This window comes from Phascolarctos cinereus, unplaced genomic scaffold (genome assembly GCF_003287225.1).
Source record: "Phascolarctos cinereus isolate Bilbo 61053 unplaced genomic scaffold, phaCin_HiC Scaffold_726;HRSCAF=1367, whole genome shotgun sequence".
Lineage (NCBI taxonomy): Eukaryota > Metazoa > Chordata > Mammalia > Diprotodontia > Phascolarctidae > Phascolarctos > Phascolarctos cinereus.
The window spans coordinates 283381762-283400283 of NW_027556098.1; the positions used below are offsets into that span (position 1 = coordinate 283381762).

At 39.6% G+C, this 18522-nt stretch overlaps 1 protein-coding gene across 2 annotated transcripts in view; it reads left to right on the forward strand.

Moving 5' to 3' along the window:
* Window positions 1-18522, forward strand: part of PANX1 (pannexin 1) — a 54314-nt gene that overhangs the window by 13804 nt on the left and 21988 nt on the right. For both annotated transcript variants that reach the window (XM_021000694.2, XM_021000693.2), the window contains exon 2: window positions 12774-12913. In XM_021000694.2, the coding sequence (XP_020856353.1) occupies window positions 12774-12913 (140 nt within the window). The remainder of the gene's footprint in view (window positions 1-12773; window positions 12914-18522) is intronic.

Sequence of the window (18522 nt, forward strand, 5' to 3'; positions counted from 1 at the left end):
TTAAAAATGGGAAATTCCCAAGTAAGCCCATTGCCCAGTGCTTGAGCAGAACCAAGTATATGGAGCAAGAATGGGTTTCCCAGCTGTGTGAGGGCTTTGTATTCAGGGCCCTCCCAAGTCATGGTTATTTCCGCAGAACTCACTTCTCTCCGTTTTATGGACTGACAGGGAGGTTTCTCCTTATGGGACCTAAACATAGAGCAGAAGCAGCCCGAGATTTAGAGTCAGAGAACCTAGAATTTAGTTCCAGTTCTCGTTGTGTGACATTTGAGCAAAGTGCCTAATCTCTCTCACTCTCAATTTCTTCATCGGTAAAATAAATGCCATTCTCATGCTTATTCATGCACTCAAAGGATCTGGCAATATACTTTGTTCATTAAGCTTCAATGTGGACCCGAGGCACAGAGTTACAAATGACCTCAGCCAACAGCACCAGCGCTAATAACCTTTACCCTGCCCTTCACCCATCCCTTTGCACAGACTGTGTCCTTGTGCTTGGAGCAGTCTTTCTTCTCCCTTCTGCCCTTTAGAATCTCTCACTTCCTTTAGAGCCTAACTCAAATGCCATCTCCTAAGTGAAGCCTTTCCGGCTTGCTTTCTTCCCCTAATGACTTGATATTTTATGTACTTAAGTCATGTACGTGTTATTTTCCCCAATATAATGTAAGCTTTCCCAGGGCAGGCAGTATTTTGGTTTTGTCCTTATATGAACACAGCCTAGCACAATTCTAGACACATAGTCAGCAATTATTAAATGATTATTAATTGATTTAAATGAAGCCCTTAAATAGAAAGGTTGTCTGGATCAAAACAATGTAAAAATAATGATAATGATGATGATGGTAATGATAATGATCATTGTTGTTGCTAAGTCATATCTGATTCTTCACATGACCTCATTTGGAATTTTCTTAGTAAAGATACTGGAGTGGTTTGCTATTTCCTTCTCCAGCTCATTTTACAGATAAAGACCTGAGACAAACAGGGTTAAATGACTTGCCCAGGGTCACACATCTATTAAGTATCTGAGGCCACATTGGAACTCAGTTCTTCGTGACTCCAGGTCTGGCACTCTATCCACTGTAATACCCAGTTGCCCAATAATGACCATAGCTAGCATTTACTAGACGCATTAAGGTTTGCAAAGCACTTTACCACTATCATCTCATTTAATCCTCACCAAAATCCTGTAAGGTGGGTGCTATTATTGAATTGTAGAGAAGTGAAGGTATCTGTCAGAGGTCACATAGCTAGTAGGTATTCGAGGCAGGATTTGAATTCAGGTCTTCCTCATCTGGATTCAGTGCTGTATCTACTGCTTCACCTAGCTGCCTCAGAGCTATTGCTAATATGTACTGTAACAACTGTAAGACACATAGGCCCAAGAAGTATCTGTAGGGCTTTAGGGAGACCTTATTTTCAATTCAGCAGACTTTTCTGTATCAGATACCAAGCTAGATCCTGGGTGTCAAAAACCAAAAATGAAACAAAGCCTATCCTCACGAAGCTTATATTCTACATTTCTCATACCTACGTTAAATACACTAGCCATTGCCTGAGCATTGCCAGCAGTTTATCATTTTAATGGAATGGTAGATATGGTGGGCTTGCTTTCCAGGGTACACTAGATGTATTTTCCATACATTATCGTTTCTTCTTTTTTTAGTCTTACACTTTTTTTTTCTTATTCCTCTGGGTCATGGTGATTTTTTAGGACAAAGGACAAAGAGTTCTTTTTGGTTTGTGTCTTCTCATTCTTTAGCATGCTAACTTGAATAGAAATCCCAGCATTATTATTATGAATATGTGGCACATGTGACATTTTAAATGTGGCAGAGCTCTTTACATATATGCTTAGTGAAACATAAATAAGGAGGAAAAAAATGCCAGTGTCATGCTCTTATCTCCGGTCTTGATCTTAGCCCTGTTCCATTCTGTTCTTGGCTATGGTGGTAACCACACCTCCCTGCTTAGCCCTGGTCTTACCTTTGAGACACTAGCTATTACCAGGTAACCAAACATGACTCCTACCTACGTTTACTACTGCCTCATGCATCAAACTTTAAAGCCAGAAAGGACTTAGAAATTGATCATCTAGTCCAACTCTTTCAGTGTACAAGTAAGAAACTTTAGGTCCAGAAAGGGTATTAGGTATCCCCAAGGCCACACAACAAGGAAGTCTGCTGACTTGCTCTTCCCACTACATTTTGCCATCTTCATTCTTGCCTAAACTAAACGAAGTACCTTTTAATATTCTGTAAAGTAATTAAGTTGTATATACTTGAAAAGTACACATTTTCCCTCACAGTGAGGCAATATTACAGATATACTGCTCAACAGTGCCTGAAGAAATTGCTCTGTTTAATCAAATTATTTGCCTTCCCCTGTTGAATAGCCTTTGCCCAGTCTTCTATAGAGACAGAAGAAAAATGATAATTCTCAGCCCTTGAGTAGTTTAGGGCAATGTATCTCAGGATGTGGATAGTGAGAAGGACAATTTTCTAAGCCATCAATTTGTACTCTAGAGAATGAGATTTGATTGGACCAATTTTAGTGGAACAATTGTTACTTTGTAAGAAACATCATTTTTCTGTCTATTGAGGTTAAGATCAAGTGTATTTCTGCTCCTCCTTTCATAAGCCAGTTCTAGTAATAAACCAAGGAAGGCTTGCAGGAGTGGAGAATCTTCAGCCTCAAGGCCACATCTGCACATGTGGCCCTGAGGCCAAAGGTTCCCCACCCCTGGCCAAAATGAATGTATTTTCTTTTACAATTCCAGCTTTCTAGTTTGAGACTCAAAGAGTGCTAGTGTCTCATGGATTTGAAAGAGTTGGTTTTTTACCTTTTTTACCTTGGTGGGAGGGGGGAAAGTTTAGAAGCATCTGTTTTATTCTGGTTAACATTTTTTAGACTTTGGGATTCTAGGATTTAGAAGTGGTAAGGACCTTAGAAATCATTTAGTCCAGGGTCTTAACCAGGAGTCCATGAACTCCCAAGGGATCTGTGGACAGATTTCAGGAGGGTCCATGAACTTGGATGGGAAAAGAAGTTACGTCTTTATTTTCACTAACATTTGGTTTCCTTTGTTAATCCTATCTATTTTATTTTTATATTTAAAAACATTATTCTGAGACTGGGTTTATAGGCTTCACCAGACTGCCAAAGAGGATCAAAGCATAAAAAAAGGTTAAGAACTCCTGTTCTGATCCAACCTCCTCCTGTAAAAGATAAGAAAATGAGGCCCTGAAAAGGGCAAATGACTTGCCCAAGATCACACAGTACTTAAGTAGCAGAGTCAGGATTCAAGTGCTCTAATTCCAAATCTAGTGCTCCTTGAAACTCAATTTTTACATTTATTTCTCTTATTTTAAAGCTTCTTTCACCAAAGTCCTGTTCTGATGTTTCATCATAGCATAGAGGTGGTGACTATTTGAAGGCTGTTCCAAACAAGCATTATCTCTGATGCATTTAATTAGGCTTTGTGATTTAAACCCTATTCATGGGAAGTATGTTTTTTTTGGTTTTGTTTTGTTTTTTGTTTTTTGGTCTGGTGACCAGCCTCGCTAGCTAAGTGCCAAAAAACTCCTAGATACAACTTTAGATAAAAAAATAATGAATTTATTTTCAGCCATAGCAAATCACAAAAAATGTAATCTGTGTAAGTGAAAGGACTCCTTACAATGATGAAGTCTCTGGTACTTGAAGTAAGAAAACAAAAGGTACTTGTAGTAAGGTACTTGGCCTTAAAAGACTTAACTGCTGTTGTTCCAACTGATTGAGGTCTTACTGAATTCTCACTGTCATGTTAGCTATCCTTTCCTGTTTGTGTCCTCTGTAAATTTAATAAGCATTCCTTTTATGTCTTTTTCTGTATTGGTGGCAAAAATGAAAAAAAGGACAGGGCCAAGACAGAATTCAGTGAAAAAAGTAACCCCCTTTCAGGTTCACAATAGTTCATTAATCAACACTCTTTGGGTATAGCACATCCACTAATTATGAATCCATTTAATTGCTTTATCATTGGGCCCAAATTTCTCAAACTTATCTCAAAGGACAAGAGAAAGCTTGATGTAAGAAGGCAGAGGTATCAAACTCATGGCCTGTGGACATTTGGCTTACTACAGCCCTAAGTGCTACAGGAAGCAGATTAAAATGTAATTGGCAAATGTTAAACAAAATAGATAAAATTCAGTAAAACATAGATGATATTAATTTGTTGTTGTCTAATATTCAGCCTGCAGGAATCAAACTCCATTTAAGTTTGATTCCATTTCTCTAATGGATCCAGAGCAAGTCTCGTTCAGCAAGACCTTGGTTCAAATTCTGCCTCTTAACATATACTAGAGCATGACCATGAGCAACTCACTTAACTTGCCTACATCCCCAGGTGGCCCTCAAAGACTGAAAGTTAGGGATGAACTGTCATTTGCATTATAGGAGAGAATTTCCATGTGGAGAATTCCTCACACAGATAAAATCATGTACACCCTCTCCTTGCCTTTATACATTCCCTCATTATGCAAGGGCATCATGAGAAAGTTAATATATATGATTTTCACCAATGGGTTTGACAGTTTTGACAATATTTTCTTCATACTACAAGTTTACTACTCTATCCAAAAAAAAAGAAATTTATTTCTCATTGATTTACTCTTTGGAGAACATTTATTGGTTCATTGTGATGACTGCTTCCTTCTGGTGTGCATAGTACTTTGGTTTAATAATTCAGGCTAGAATTTTATCAAATATCACTTTTAAAATTATTGGTCCACAGTTTCTTAAACTCTTGTTGAAAGGAACAATACATGGACCTGTCCAGGCTTCTGCCTCTTCCATTATTCCCCAGCATTGCTGAAAAATTCACAATTATATCTACAAGTTCTTTTAGTACATAAAATGTAATTCATCTGATATTTAATCAGATGAAAATTGGGAGAATGCTGTAACTGTATTGGGGAAGAGAGGAATATCAGACACAAAAAAAGACCTCAACTTATAGTGCATAGGTTGATGACGATAAAAGAAGAGGAGAAGCTATTTCTTATTTAAATTTTGTTTTCTCTGCCATAGAGAAGGCACTTTAGTCTAGAAAGAATACAGTAAAATGACCAGTTGGGAGCTGATTTCAAAGACGAGTAGGGTGATAGTAAAGACCGCCTCTAGTTGTCTTTGATGAGCTGCTCACCACATAAACTGCATCTGAGACTATTCAGAGAGTGGATAGATGTCATCATTGTGTCCCTGTCACCAACGTCAGCAAAAGATCTCATAAAATGGGAGAAGTACCGTAGCTCTGGAGGGGCAAATGTTTGAATAGTCCAAAAAAAAAAGGCAAAAAAATAGAATACTTAAGCTGGAGGTCAATGAGCTGGACTTTTATTCTTAGCAAAATTATAAGGCGTATTTTAAAGGGATGGCTAGTGAACACAGAGAAAGAGAAACCACGATGGCTAAATTAACCATAAACTCATTTGCTTGGCATTGAAAGCCCTTCAAAATCTGGACCCCAACCTGCCTTTCTAGACTTACTATACAAACATTACCCCCTTTTCCAAACTCTATGGTCCAATAGACCTGGCCTTCTTGCTGTTCCTTACATGCACTCCAACTCTTGTCTCTATGCCTTTATATTGGCTCCTCCCAGTGTTTGAAATGCATTCTTTTCTAGCCTCTATCTCCATATCCCTTGTGTCCTTCAAGACTCAGCTCAAGTCCTTCTATCTAACCTCCCTCCATGTTCCAGTACCCTACATCTCAAAATCACTTTGTATTTGTACATCATATTCTATGTATATACATGTATACCTGTATATATACAGACATACACACATGCACCCGTTGTCTTTCCCAGTAGAATGTGGGTTCCTCAAGGTCAGGAATGGTTTCATTTTTGCTTTCGTTACTCCTGTGATAGATGATTAATTGGACTCCTATCTTATTCCAATCAGTATTAATCAGTTTGACATGATTTAGTGATTATAAGTTTTGATATTAGGCCTCAGAGCTGTGAACTGCAGACTGTAAGTTCACTTGCTTAGTCATAGGAAGCTAACTAGAGGATCTCCACCCTTGTTTTTCCTTATTATGGTGACCGAACCCGGCATGGCAGAGGTGACTCAAATTACATGGAGAGTAAATAAATGTTAGCTATTATTATCTATTAACTCTTGTGCTAAGTGCCGTATCACCAACCACCCATTAGATATTTTGATCTGGAAGTCCCATATACATACATCTTAAATATATCATGTCTAAAACATATTTCATTTTCCCCTCAACTCACCCCTCTTCTAAATGTCCTGATTTCTGTCAGTTCACACCTCAGTGGCTTTCTTGATTCCTTAATCTCCCTAATTCTGCATATCCAATCAATTGCTAAATTTTATCATTTCCACCTCCACAAGATCCCTCATATCAATCATCTTCTCTCGACTCACATGGTTACCATGTTAGTTCAGGACTTCAGCAGCTCTCACCTGAACTATTACAGTAACTTAGTTGGTTCCCCAGATTCTAGTCTCTTCCCTTTTCAGTCCATCTTCCCCACAACTACCAAAATTGTTTTCCTGAGGTGCAGGTCTGACCATGTCACCTGCTTCCTTAATAAACTCTAGTGGCTCCCTGTGGCCTCTATTTGATAAAAATTGCTGGGAAAACTAGAAAGCAAAAACTAGGCATAGATCCACTTTTCACAGCATATACCAAGATAAAGTCAAAATGGATACATGATTTAGACATGAAGAGTGATATCAAAAGCAAATTAGGGGAGTATGGAAAATTTTAGTTGTCAGATCTATGGATAAGGAAAGAATTTATAACCAAACAATGGATAGAGATGATCACAGGACATTTAGTGGATAATTTTGATTAAATGAAATTAAAAAGTTTTTGCACAAATAACACCAAGGGAGTCAAAATTAGAAGAAGAAAAAAATCAGGAAATAGGGAAAGAATAAGAGCTATTCCCCAGTTGATAAATGGTCAAAGGATATGAACAGGCAGTTTTCAGAAGAAGAAATCAAAGCTCTCCATAATCATATGAAAAAATGTCCTAAATCACTACTGATTAGAGAAATGCAAGTTAAAACAACTCTGAGGTACCACTTCACACCTATCAGATTGCTTAACATTGAAAAAAATGAAAATGACAAATGCTGGAGAGGATGTAAAAAAAAAATAGAGACACTAATATACTGTTGGTTGAGTTGTGAGCTGATCCAACCATTCTGGAGCAAAATTTGAAACTATGCACAAAGAGCTATAAAAGTGTGCATGCCCTTTGACCCAACAATACCATTACTAGGTCTGTACTGCAGAGAGATCAAAGAAATGGGGCATAAATGTACAAAAATATTTACAGCAGCTCTTTTTGTATTGGCAAAGAATTGGAAACTAAGGGGTTGCCAATCAATCGGGGAATGGCTGAACAAGTTGTGGCATATATATGGTTGTGATGGAATACTACTGTGCTATAAAAATGATGAGTAGGATGCTTTTAGAAAAATCTGGTGAGACTTGTATGAACTGATGGAGAGTGAAGTGAGCAAAACCAGGAGATCAGTGTTACATAGTAACAGCAATATTGTAACAATGATCAACTATGAAAGTCTTAGCTACTTTGATCAATACAATAATTCAAGATAATTCCAAAGCACTCATGATGAAAAATGATATCTGCCTCCAGAGAGAGAACTGATGAACTCAGAGTACAAACTGAAGTATAATTTTTTCACTTTCTATTTTTCTTGCTTTTTTTTATTGCAACAGGGCTAATATGGAAATATGTTTTGCATGATTTCACATGTATAATTGTTTATTATTGCTTGCCTTCTTAATCAGTGGCAGAAGGGTGGGAGGGAGGGAGAAAATTTGGTACTCAAAATTTAAAAAAAGAGTGTTAAAAATAAATAATAAAAATTTTAAAAAGAACATCTGGCCCTGGTGGCTTGCATTTATTAAGAGCAGCTCTCCTTTCTTCTCAAGAGTTCATCAACTATCCTCACTTAATATTCCATTCCAAAAAATGACCAGGATTCATCATTGATCTCACTGGCCTAGAGTCTGAAATGTATGCCTTTTTCTTGCCTTTGAAATATCAGGAAACTTGTCTGTCTCTTGCCTTGAGGCACCTTTCCCTTTTGTGGTGATTTTTCAAAAATCACTCATGATACTTCACAATCCCATCTATACATTCTATGTGTACCATTGAAAATAATTCCAGAAAGCCAGGGGAGATCATCTACCTCCTCACTTAGCTTTTCTAAATTTTTTTAAAAATCTGTTCTCCTTAAGTTTAAATTTCATGTTTGACCATGCTAAGCATTGTCTTCTTCTCTGTTACGAACACAGCCTAACAAGTAGGAGTATACAGTATGGCAAAGTAGAAGTTCAAGTTGACTCACTTTAGATGTCTCCTGTGGAAATGATCTACCTTTCTGACAAAGGTATTAGAGAACAAACCAGATGGAGCTGTAAACTGGTCCGGCCATTCTGGAAAGGAATTTGGAACTATGCTTCCAAAACCACTAAATTATGACTATTGTCCCAGTGATACTGTTAGTAGGTATGTACCCCCAAACATGTCAAAGACAGGGAAAGGATCCATGTGTACAAAAAATTTGTAGCAGCAATTTTAAGAGTTGGGGGAAAAAAAGTGAGTGCCCAGCAGTTAATGAGTGGCTGGTACAAATTGTGGCACATGGATGTAATGAGATACTGCTGCACTGGGGGAAATTACGAATATGGCAAATACCCTTGTCTATCTCAAAGGAACCTGGGGTAGACTGGTATGAACTAATGTAGAGTACAGTGAGCAGAACCAGGAGAACAATTTATACAGTGACCACAATATTTGAAAACACAGCTTTGAAAGATTTCAAAACTCTGATTAATGCAAAGATGATTAAATAATTCTACCCATTTCTTGGCAAAAAAGGGTAGAAAGAGGCGTCCATTTTCAGATCTGCCCAATGTATTAAATTGTTTTGATTGACTATATGTCTTACAAGAGACAGCTTTGGAGGCAGGCTGAGTTTATGGCTAATGATAGAGATGCAAAAAAAGTTTTAAAAATTACAAAGAAGAAAACAAAAAAGTTCAGAAGGGGATGTACATAGGACAACTTTGTCCTATGTACATTTTTTAAAACTATAAAATAGTTTATGGTTTTATGTACAATCTTCTCTTGTTTTTCTTTGCATATTGAAATGTTTATTTGTTGATGCTTAAGTTTGTAATAAAGAAGAAAATAAAAATTTCTAAAAAGGAAAAAAAAGCAGAGCAGAAGATTATGGAGACAATATTCCATCAAACTCTGAAAACCTCAGTATAATCTGCCACAGATATTTTGTTATCCAGAGAAGCTAATGGGTGACTTTGACTGTTTGGAAATGGTTAGATAATTGAAGGATTTTTCTCATGTGATGGGTCCTTATTCAGTATCCCTTCTTACCCGGCTACACCCACAGAAGATCAACCCTCTGGTATCCTGGCAACCTCAATTCCATTGGTCTCCTTCTGGTATTCTTGCCCTATTTTCTTACCCCACTTCCTGTTTGCTTCCTGCAATAAACAGGGATCCATGCATACTGAGACGTCCTCATGAGTGGGCAGTCACTGACACTTGGCCCAAATAGTCATAGAGCCCTTTCGAGCAAGCCTCCTTAAAAACAGAACCAACAATAACAGCATACTGAGACAGAATGCCAAGAAAGAATTGGCCAAACTCAAGTCTTATCTGAACCAGACTAAGGAAGTTGAGAAGCTGTTTACATGCTCTTGGCAATACTTTCCACCTGTCATCAGGCCACTCAGGGCTTTCTGACCCTGAGGTGGTGGTGTCTGTTTTCTCTTAGTGATGTTATACCCGACTTTGCCAATCCTTACAGCATAATACAGGGCCAAGCAATGGCCCAAGTGTTGCCTGGGTTTCCAGCCAGCAAAAAGACTACAAGTAGCCTGGAGACACAGGGCTGAGGCAGAAAGAAAAGTAAATCTGCGCTACTCTAACTTACTTAGCAGGGTTACCCTTTCCTGCCCAGAGTGGAAGTGGCTCCTCATAGCCAATAGAAGGTTAACCTGCTCTATTTCTTACCTGGGCTGGTTCACCTGTCTGGGCAGCCTGGTACCTCCTTCCCCCAAAGGGCTCACCATCTTAATGCCAAACTTAATGACACCCAGTGTGAACAGCCTACCGCAATGCTGAACACCCAAGCTTGTGAGACCTGACCCTCCATTTTCCCTGTAGCTGTGCTGTGCACTGCCACATTTGGCAATAACTTGACATATCTTGCACAGGTTTTGACTAGACCTTCGTGAGCACATATTTCCTTCCCTTGATGTTCAGTTACACTTGGTCAGACACAAAATATCAGAGGTGGGAAAGAGTTCAGGGACAACTATGATAATCCACATGTAAACAGGAATTCCCTTTAGAATATACCTGACCAGTGCTCATTGTCTAGTACTTGAATACCTCCAATAATTGGGAATTCACAACTTCCTAAGACCATTTAATCCATTCTGCTTTTTAAACAGATCTCGTTCTGAGATTATCCTCATATGGACTCAGAATATCTTTCTGAAACATCTATCTGTGGGATCTCATTTCTGCTGTCTGATGTCAAAAGCACTTGCAACATGAAGAGATTTGGGGGTCAGTACCCCCCTTCCCAGCCAGTACCTATAAGGACTGCAGTATGCTAGGTCATAAGACCCCCCCCTCCAACTTTTTGGGAGAAAAAAGACAAACTTCCTCTATAGAAGAGAGAGATTTAACAAGGGTTCAGTGTGCTCAACAAAAGACTCCCCGTTGGCTAATTACCCAATACCTTTTCCTTCTCTTAATGTAAATTTATAATACTTCTTATTTAAAGGATTAGCTTTTATATTAACCGTAGGTGTGGCTTATTCATACTGCCCTCCAGTACCCACTATCTTGTCCTCCTAGGCAGGTAGGCATGTATGGTGCACCCCCTCTTCTCCCTTGTTATAAAACCTCAGTGTATTATAATGCCTTGGTTTTAAATTACCAAAACAAAAGGCACCTTCTTATTATTCTTTAGAAATCCATTGCTGTTGGGCGCCCAAGTGTTTCTTATCTATGTAATTTTCATTCTTGATTGTGGTCCCATGGCCACACTTAGAACACAATGCTTAAGAAATCAGGCTTTAGGCTTGATCCCTGGAGAGATCAGTTAGCAACAGTCTGCTTCTTTGTCTCAAATTGGCACCCATAACTAACCCCCTTGCAAATGTACAGCATTATAAGGCTAGCTAGTCAGCCTGCAGAGACATGCCTACTGCTCCCAAAGCAGAGGGGGAAAGCATGCATGGAAGCAAGCATATGTACTTCACCGGGGTCGGGGGTGGGGTGGGGGTGGGAACCTTGCACTCTTTGTTAACAGTGGATGACATGGTAGGCTGTGTTCATTACACAGATAATACCTTTGCACTTTATTACATGATGTCTTACATTGTTAACATAATGGAAAGATGACTGTGACCAAGAGGTCCACACTATTCACATCAGACCTTTTAAGAGCAAAACAAAAGTTGTAGATAGAGCTCTAGACTTAACTTAAGTTCAAGTTCTGCCTCACACTCTTCCTAGTTGTGTGACTTTGGGTAAGTAACTTTACCTCTTTCAGACTCACTTTGCTCTTCTGTAAAATGGGGATTTAGGAGAATCAACTGAGATAATTTATGTAAAGTGCTTTGTAAACATTAAAGCCCTATGTAAACATCAGCAATTAGTATTTATTATCACTTTATTTCAATTCAGCCAATATTTATTAAGCCCTTATTCTGTGCAAGGTATTTGTGCTAAGCCCTAGAGATAAGAAGACCAAAGGACACATTCTCTGCTCCCAGAGAATTCACATTCCACTGAAAGTTTGGGGGTAAGGGGTAAATATTCCTCCATAGGGAATGTGGGGACAGAAAAATTTAACTGGATGTGTAGCTTGAGGAGGCTGGGTTAGTTGAGTGCTAAGGTCTCTTCCAACTTTAACAGCTGGGCATGCTCTGTCTTCCTAGCCTAGACTGCCGTCAGATTCCTGGCATGGTCCAAGTTGTCAACATCTAATGAGTCTTGTTCTATACAGCCTCTCCCCATCCCCTGCCACCCTACCAAGACGGTGCTTTGTGTAGTTGCCAGTTGAAGTGGATGCTGTCTGGGGGAGTGAATGCGTGAATGAATGGGTCAGAAGGCACATTACATGTGTCAAGTGCTGAAATAAATCAAAGTCAGGAGTTGAGGGATGAAGTGTCTTAAAGTGAGATGACCAGGTAGCAAAGTTGCCACCTTGGGAGATGTCCAGTGGGTTTCCTAACCAAAGAAGTTAGGAAAAGGTTTTTATAGTTTTAGGAGGAGACAGGGAGGAGGCAGTATGAGGCCTGGTCATGAGACCCCAGGAGGCCTTGGCAGTCCAGGCAAGGAAAGCTACTTCATTCTGACTGTTTTGCCTTTCATGCCCTGAGTCCCAGTGGAAGCAGGCAAGAACACTAGCTGAGATCTAGCTTGAGTTGGGCTCCCCAACAAGGCAACATCCCTGGGTGGGGGGACCTAGGGTGTGGCTCAGCTCAACCTAATGGAGAGTAAATATCTTAAGAGCAGGAATGCAAGGACGTTACTGAAATTCTGACATTGCAAGGGAATGGCAGCCCATATTACATTTGGTATTAATAATTCCTGTCATATTAACAATGATATTAACAATTTTCTGTCACAAAGATGTTTTCAGTTCTTAGCAATATTGTACTTTGTTTCCTAGGTACACAGATAAGCTGCTTCTCTCCCAGTTCCTTCTCCTGGCGCCAGGCTGCTTTTGTGGACTCCTACTGCTGGGCAGCAGTTCAGCAAAGGCATTCCTTGAACAGTGATTCAGAAAACCTCCCATTGTGGCTCCATAAGGTACGGTGTAGGTGTAACTCCATGACCTCAGCTTAGAACCTGAGAGATAGTGGGGCAGCTAGGTGGTGTAACAGAGCCCCGGACTTGGAATAAGGAAGACCCAAGTCAAATCCTTCCTCATCTTCAACTCTTCCTCCTTCTTCTTCTCTTTCTTCTTCCTCCTCCTCTTCTTCTCCCCCTTCCCCTCCTCTTCCTCTTCCTCTTCCTCCTCTTCTTCTTCTTCCTCTTCCAGATGAAAATAAAATCTACCTTACAGTGTTGTGAAGCTCAAATGAGATGATGTATGTAAAGCTCTTTACAGACTTTAAAGCACTGTATAAACTAGTGGTCAATTGTTGTCATTATTGTTGTTTTTGTTGTTCTTGTAATCTGTCTAACCCTACTAGAATGTAAGCTTATTGAAGGCAAGGATTGTCTGACTTTTATATCCCTAAAGCTTAGTGCTGTGCTCGCTACATAGTGAACATTTAGTAAATGTTTTTCTTTCATTCAAAACCCTCTTATATCATGGAGAAAGAACTGCAGAGTGGTTTGCCCATGTGTGACAGGATCAGGATTGGAACACTCCTCTCTGATTGACCTAGAAAACAAAATTACTAATATGGAAACTAAAGTGATTTTCAGTGCTTTTCTCTTCTGAATTTGTTGGATTACATGGAATTGTATACAGCAGCTTTGATAGGGCTCCCCGCCCTTGGAGCTAGAGCTAAATGTTGTATGGAAGATAGACTATCACAGAGGGTGATGCTTCTCTGCCTGGAAGGCAAAAAATAACATCAGATAACTAACTCTAATGTTGATGAACTTTGCTGTAGTGTTCCAAATGGCATTTTTCAAGAAGAAATCTCCCTTAGTGATGAAGTGGCTCATAACTGCCTTTTATGCGTTAATGAAAGCAGAGCCCTGTTTCAGCTGGCCTTCAGTACCAGCCACTGATTCCTTTTGTCCGTCATGAAAACAAATGGAGTAGTTGTGCATCTTTTATAATCCCCATCTGCCTAGAGGAACACAAAGATGCAGCTCTCAGCAGGCTTATCCCGTCCTGAAAAGCCAAACACTGGAGTTTACTTTGCTCTGTTCTGCTACAGGACACAGATACAACACTAGCATTCTCCCTCTTTTTAAAGTAGCTTTTTTGCCTCACTCACTCTAGTCTCCTTAACATTTCTTTCATGGAATTTAGCTTATTGTTGGGGGCCCGACAGTTGGCACCCTTATAATGTTTGTGCTGGGTCCCCCCTCCCCCTTGACTTTTTGGCTTTCAGCCCTGAGGGTAAGCAGGGTTTGTTAACTATAGACTTTGGTCACCAGGGAAGCAAAATAGTCCAGAAAAACACAGTTCTTGAGTGGAGTTCACAGGTGCAAATTGTACAGCCAGGAGGGACCCAAATATTCTAAAAATATTTGTCTACATGCTGGGGGGAGGAGTCATATTCCTTTGGTAAAGAGCTAGAAGTGTCCTCAGGAAGCCCCAAGTTCAAATCCAGCCTCAGATCTTAATAGCTGTGTTACCCTGGACAAGTCACTTAACTTCTGTCTGCCTCAGTTCCCTCTTCCATAAGATGAGGATAATAATAGCACCTACTTCAGATTCAAATGAGATAATACATGTATATGACTTTGTAAACCTTAAAACACTACAGAAATGCTTACTATCGTTATCTTCCCAGAGCAGATGGATGGTTTTCCTCTCAGAGTTAAAGCCCTCCATTTGCAGTTTTAAACTTTTTGTGTTATTGTCTCCTGAAAGTGCTAGATCTTAAAGCAGCAAGTGTGTGTTCTTAGTTAATGTTATACAGCCCTTTCTGGTTTACACAGGATCTTACCTTTATTATCTCATTTGGTTCCACATGACAAGAATGGTCAGCACAGTAGTAAGTACTTATTTATTTATTATGCTCACTTTGCAAAGGAGGAAACTTGGGGTCCAGAATGCTTGTGTCTTGTTCAAAGTCACAAAACTAGTAAGGGTCAGAACCAGGACCCAGGTGTTTTTACTCCAAATCCAGAATTCTTTCTTCTCCGTCTACCACACCTCTTCATCTGTATTCAGACCTGTGCTGGTGGGGAGGGTGAGAGAGAACACACGAGAAAAATAAAACAGCTCCAATCCTTCAAGGAATCTGTTATCTCATTGGGGAGAGATCACCAGGGCACCTCAAATATTAGACAACACAAATTGCTTTTACATGTAATTAGGGGAAAAATAAAATAATATTTTTTAAAAAGTTGGACAACAGGACCATAACCATGATAAATGATGTCATATAAATGGTAAGCTTTATAGGAGTTCCGTTGCTCCCAGTAAAATATCAATTGTCCTAGGGCACAGACTGTTTTAGGTTTTGTTTTTGTATCCCCAGAAGCTAGTATGGTTACATAGATTTAGAGCTGGAAGTGACATCTTCCTGATCTGATCCAACCCTTCATTCTACAGATGAGCAAACTGACAATGAAAAAAACACTTATTAAATGCTTACTGTGTGCAGGTCACTGGGGACACAAATATCAATGGGAAGTTGCTATAATCCCTGCCCTCAAAAAGCTTATATTCTAATAAGGGGATTCCACACGTATAGGGGAATGTTGGCCAGGGAGGACATTTTGGTTTGAAATCTACGGAGATGGTTAATGGAACCATGGGGGAGCAGATTTGTACAACATCCTTACTAATTGCAATGGCTGTATTGAATTGGCTGTAGTTTCAGAAGTAGGAGGTGGGAGTGGTAGCCAAGGGGCAGACAGTGGTTCATGCACAATGGTTTATATAAGATGTCTAGAGAAGAAATGACTGGGGAGTAAAGGAAAGCATGATCAGAGTCTGTCTAGGCTGGTCAAGTTAGGCTATGTGAGCCACTCACCCAACAGAATAAAACTCTAATATGTCTCCTAAGCATCCTCTAGGTTTAACACCTCCAGTTTTGGAGATCCAAAGGAACTCTTAAGGCTTTTTGTCATCTTGGTTGCCTTCCCTTAGCTAGTTTATCAGTATTCTTCCTCTTTAAAATAGAGTCCATAAATGACTGTAATGCTGCCAGTAAAATCTGACTAGGACAGAGGACAGAGGGATTGTTCCCTCTATAGTCATGGAAGCTTTCTTTTTGCAGACCAAGATCACATTAGCTTCTGAAACCTGCCCTTCACACTTGACTCAGTCCATGAAACTTTTGGGTCTGGCCATTCAACTCATTTACTAGGAAGTTTGGGAGGTTTCATGAAAGAGTAAGACTTTAAAGGACAGGTGGGCTTTGGGTGGCTGGAGAGGAGTGGAAGAGGACTCCAGGCAGAGGAAACAGCACAAGCCAGATCAGAGAGGTAGGAACATGGACATTTATATGGGGGGAAATTAAGGACTCTGGCTCGACCAAAAGGAAGATTTCATATTGGTGAGTGGTGGGGAATGCACAATGTTGGGAACATAGAGTTTAATAAATAAATACTTTTTTATTAATTTATTCATTCAAATATAACCTGTTATGTATTCAACAATGCCATACTTTTTCATCTAAACCAAATAATTTAATTCAATTAATATCCTTTGACTACCTGTTTTGTGCTAGGTATTTTGGATACAGACAACACAGACCCTTCTCTCAGAGCTTATAACCACCTGATGGCTTGTAACTGTGATTCCCTAGCATTTGAATTATTTAACTGTCTTATGATCCTATAAAGGCTTGTACCCCAGACTACAGCAAGGAGCTGCTATCATCCTAGGTCTGCCCACTTCCTAGGGGAGACGTTCCCCTAAACCAAAAGATTACCATCACTTTCCCCTTGTCCTTTCTTAAGTCCTACAAAAGTCCCTCTTGGTAGTCACCTCTAACCAGTAATTACAGTATAAAAGGAACTTTTTAGGAATCACAGGTGAAGCACACAAAACCAAAATAAATAGGCAAATACAGCAAACTAAGACACTCAAAACCTGACTGTAAAGATAGAAATTTGTTCTGATATATGTCTCTTCCTTTCTTCAATGATATTTCTTGTTGCACCCCTGCTCTCCACACAAACACTTTTAGCCAGGTTTATCCAAATGGATTTGTTTAGAGAGGGCTGTGGATGTGTCATCTTTCTGGAATGTGATTCTCCCAACCCTTTGGCCTGGAGGGTGAAATCCTAGTGCTTTTCTCCTATAGTTAGTTCCGCTGTTTAGTCTGGCTTTCAAGATTAGGCTTTATTGCACCTAAGTTTGCTACCTCAGCACTCCAATAAGGAGCTCTCCTTGTACCCCCACCTCCTACCCCTATGCCTTCCAAGCTCTCTCCCTCCTCAGGGTTCAAAATCTAGCTGTTCTGTAGATCCCTGTGCTTGGGTCATGAAAATTCTGTCATTGTTACCTTCTTTCTTCTCCTTAATTATTATTATTATTATTATTATTTTTTTGGCTAGGCAATGGGGTTAAGTGACTTGCCCAGGGTAATAAGCTAGTGTTATGTGTCTGAGGCTAGATTTGAACTCAGGTCCTCCTGAATCCAGGGCCAGTGCTCCATCCACTGCGCCACCTAGCTGCCCCTCTCCTTACTTATTTTTAAAAATTATTATTGCTACCTTTAATTTTCACATCCCCATCTTTTCTAAATGTATTTCTTTTCCCTCCCCCCACTTCAGAGACTCTATGTCACCTCTTTCACAATTCAATAAACTTCAGTGACTCTCTATTTCCTCCAGGATCAAACATAAAATCCTGTTTGGCTTTTAAAGCCCTTCCCAACTTGGCCCCTTCCTATCTTTACAGTCTTCTTATACCTTATTCCCTTTTATTCCCCTGACCTAGTACATTCCAAACATTTTTGCTGGCTACAGCCAGGTTTGCATGCCTGGAGCTCTCTCCTTCCTTCTGTCTGACTCCTGGCTTCCCTGGCTTCTTTCAGGTCTCAGCTCAAGTCCCATCCTCTTCAGAAAGTCTTTTCCAGTCCTCTTTAATCTTGGTGTCTTCCCTCTGAGACTACCCCAAATTTATTTTGTCTTTCTCCTTTGTAGATAATTGTTTGCGTGTTGTCTCTCCATTACACTATAAACTCCTTCAAATCCAGAAAGTTTTTTGTTTTTCTTTGTAACCCCAGCACTTAGCACATAGTGCCTGACACATAGTAGGCACTTAATAAATGCTTACTGATTGATTGTTTGGAATATTTTTTAGAGAAAGAAAAAAAATTCAACAAAATTCTAACTAACTTCACCCCAAACTGGTGATTGTCTTCACTGTTTCACACCCGTAGTCCCCCACTTCTGCAAAAAAGGGAGGTGTGTTTTCTCATTTCTTCTTCTGGGACAAGTTTGGTCATTATAACTAGATGAAATTAGGTGTCATTTTCTTCTGAATTCTTTCCATTTACATTGTTGTGGTTATTATGCATTGTTTTAGATACAGATAGGTGAGTGTAATAGAGACAGGGTTGGCCTCAGAGTCAGAAAGATGTGAATTTCAATCCTACTTCTAGCCTTTGCTAGCTCTGTAATGATGGGCAACTGACTAAAACTCTCTCAGCCTCAGTTTTCTTACCAATAAAATAGCACCTACTTTGAAGGGTTGTTGTGAGGGTCAAATGAGATAATATAAGTAAAGGACATTGCAATCCTTAAAGTGCTATATAAATGCTGCCCAA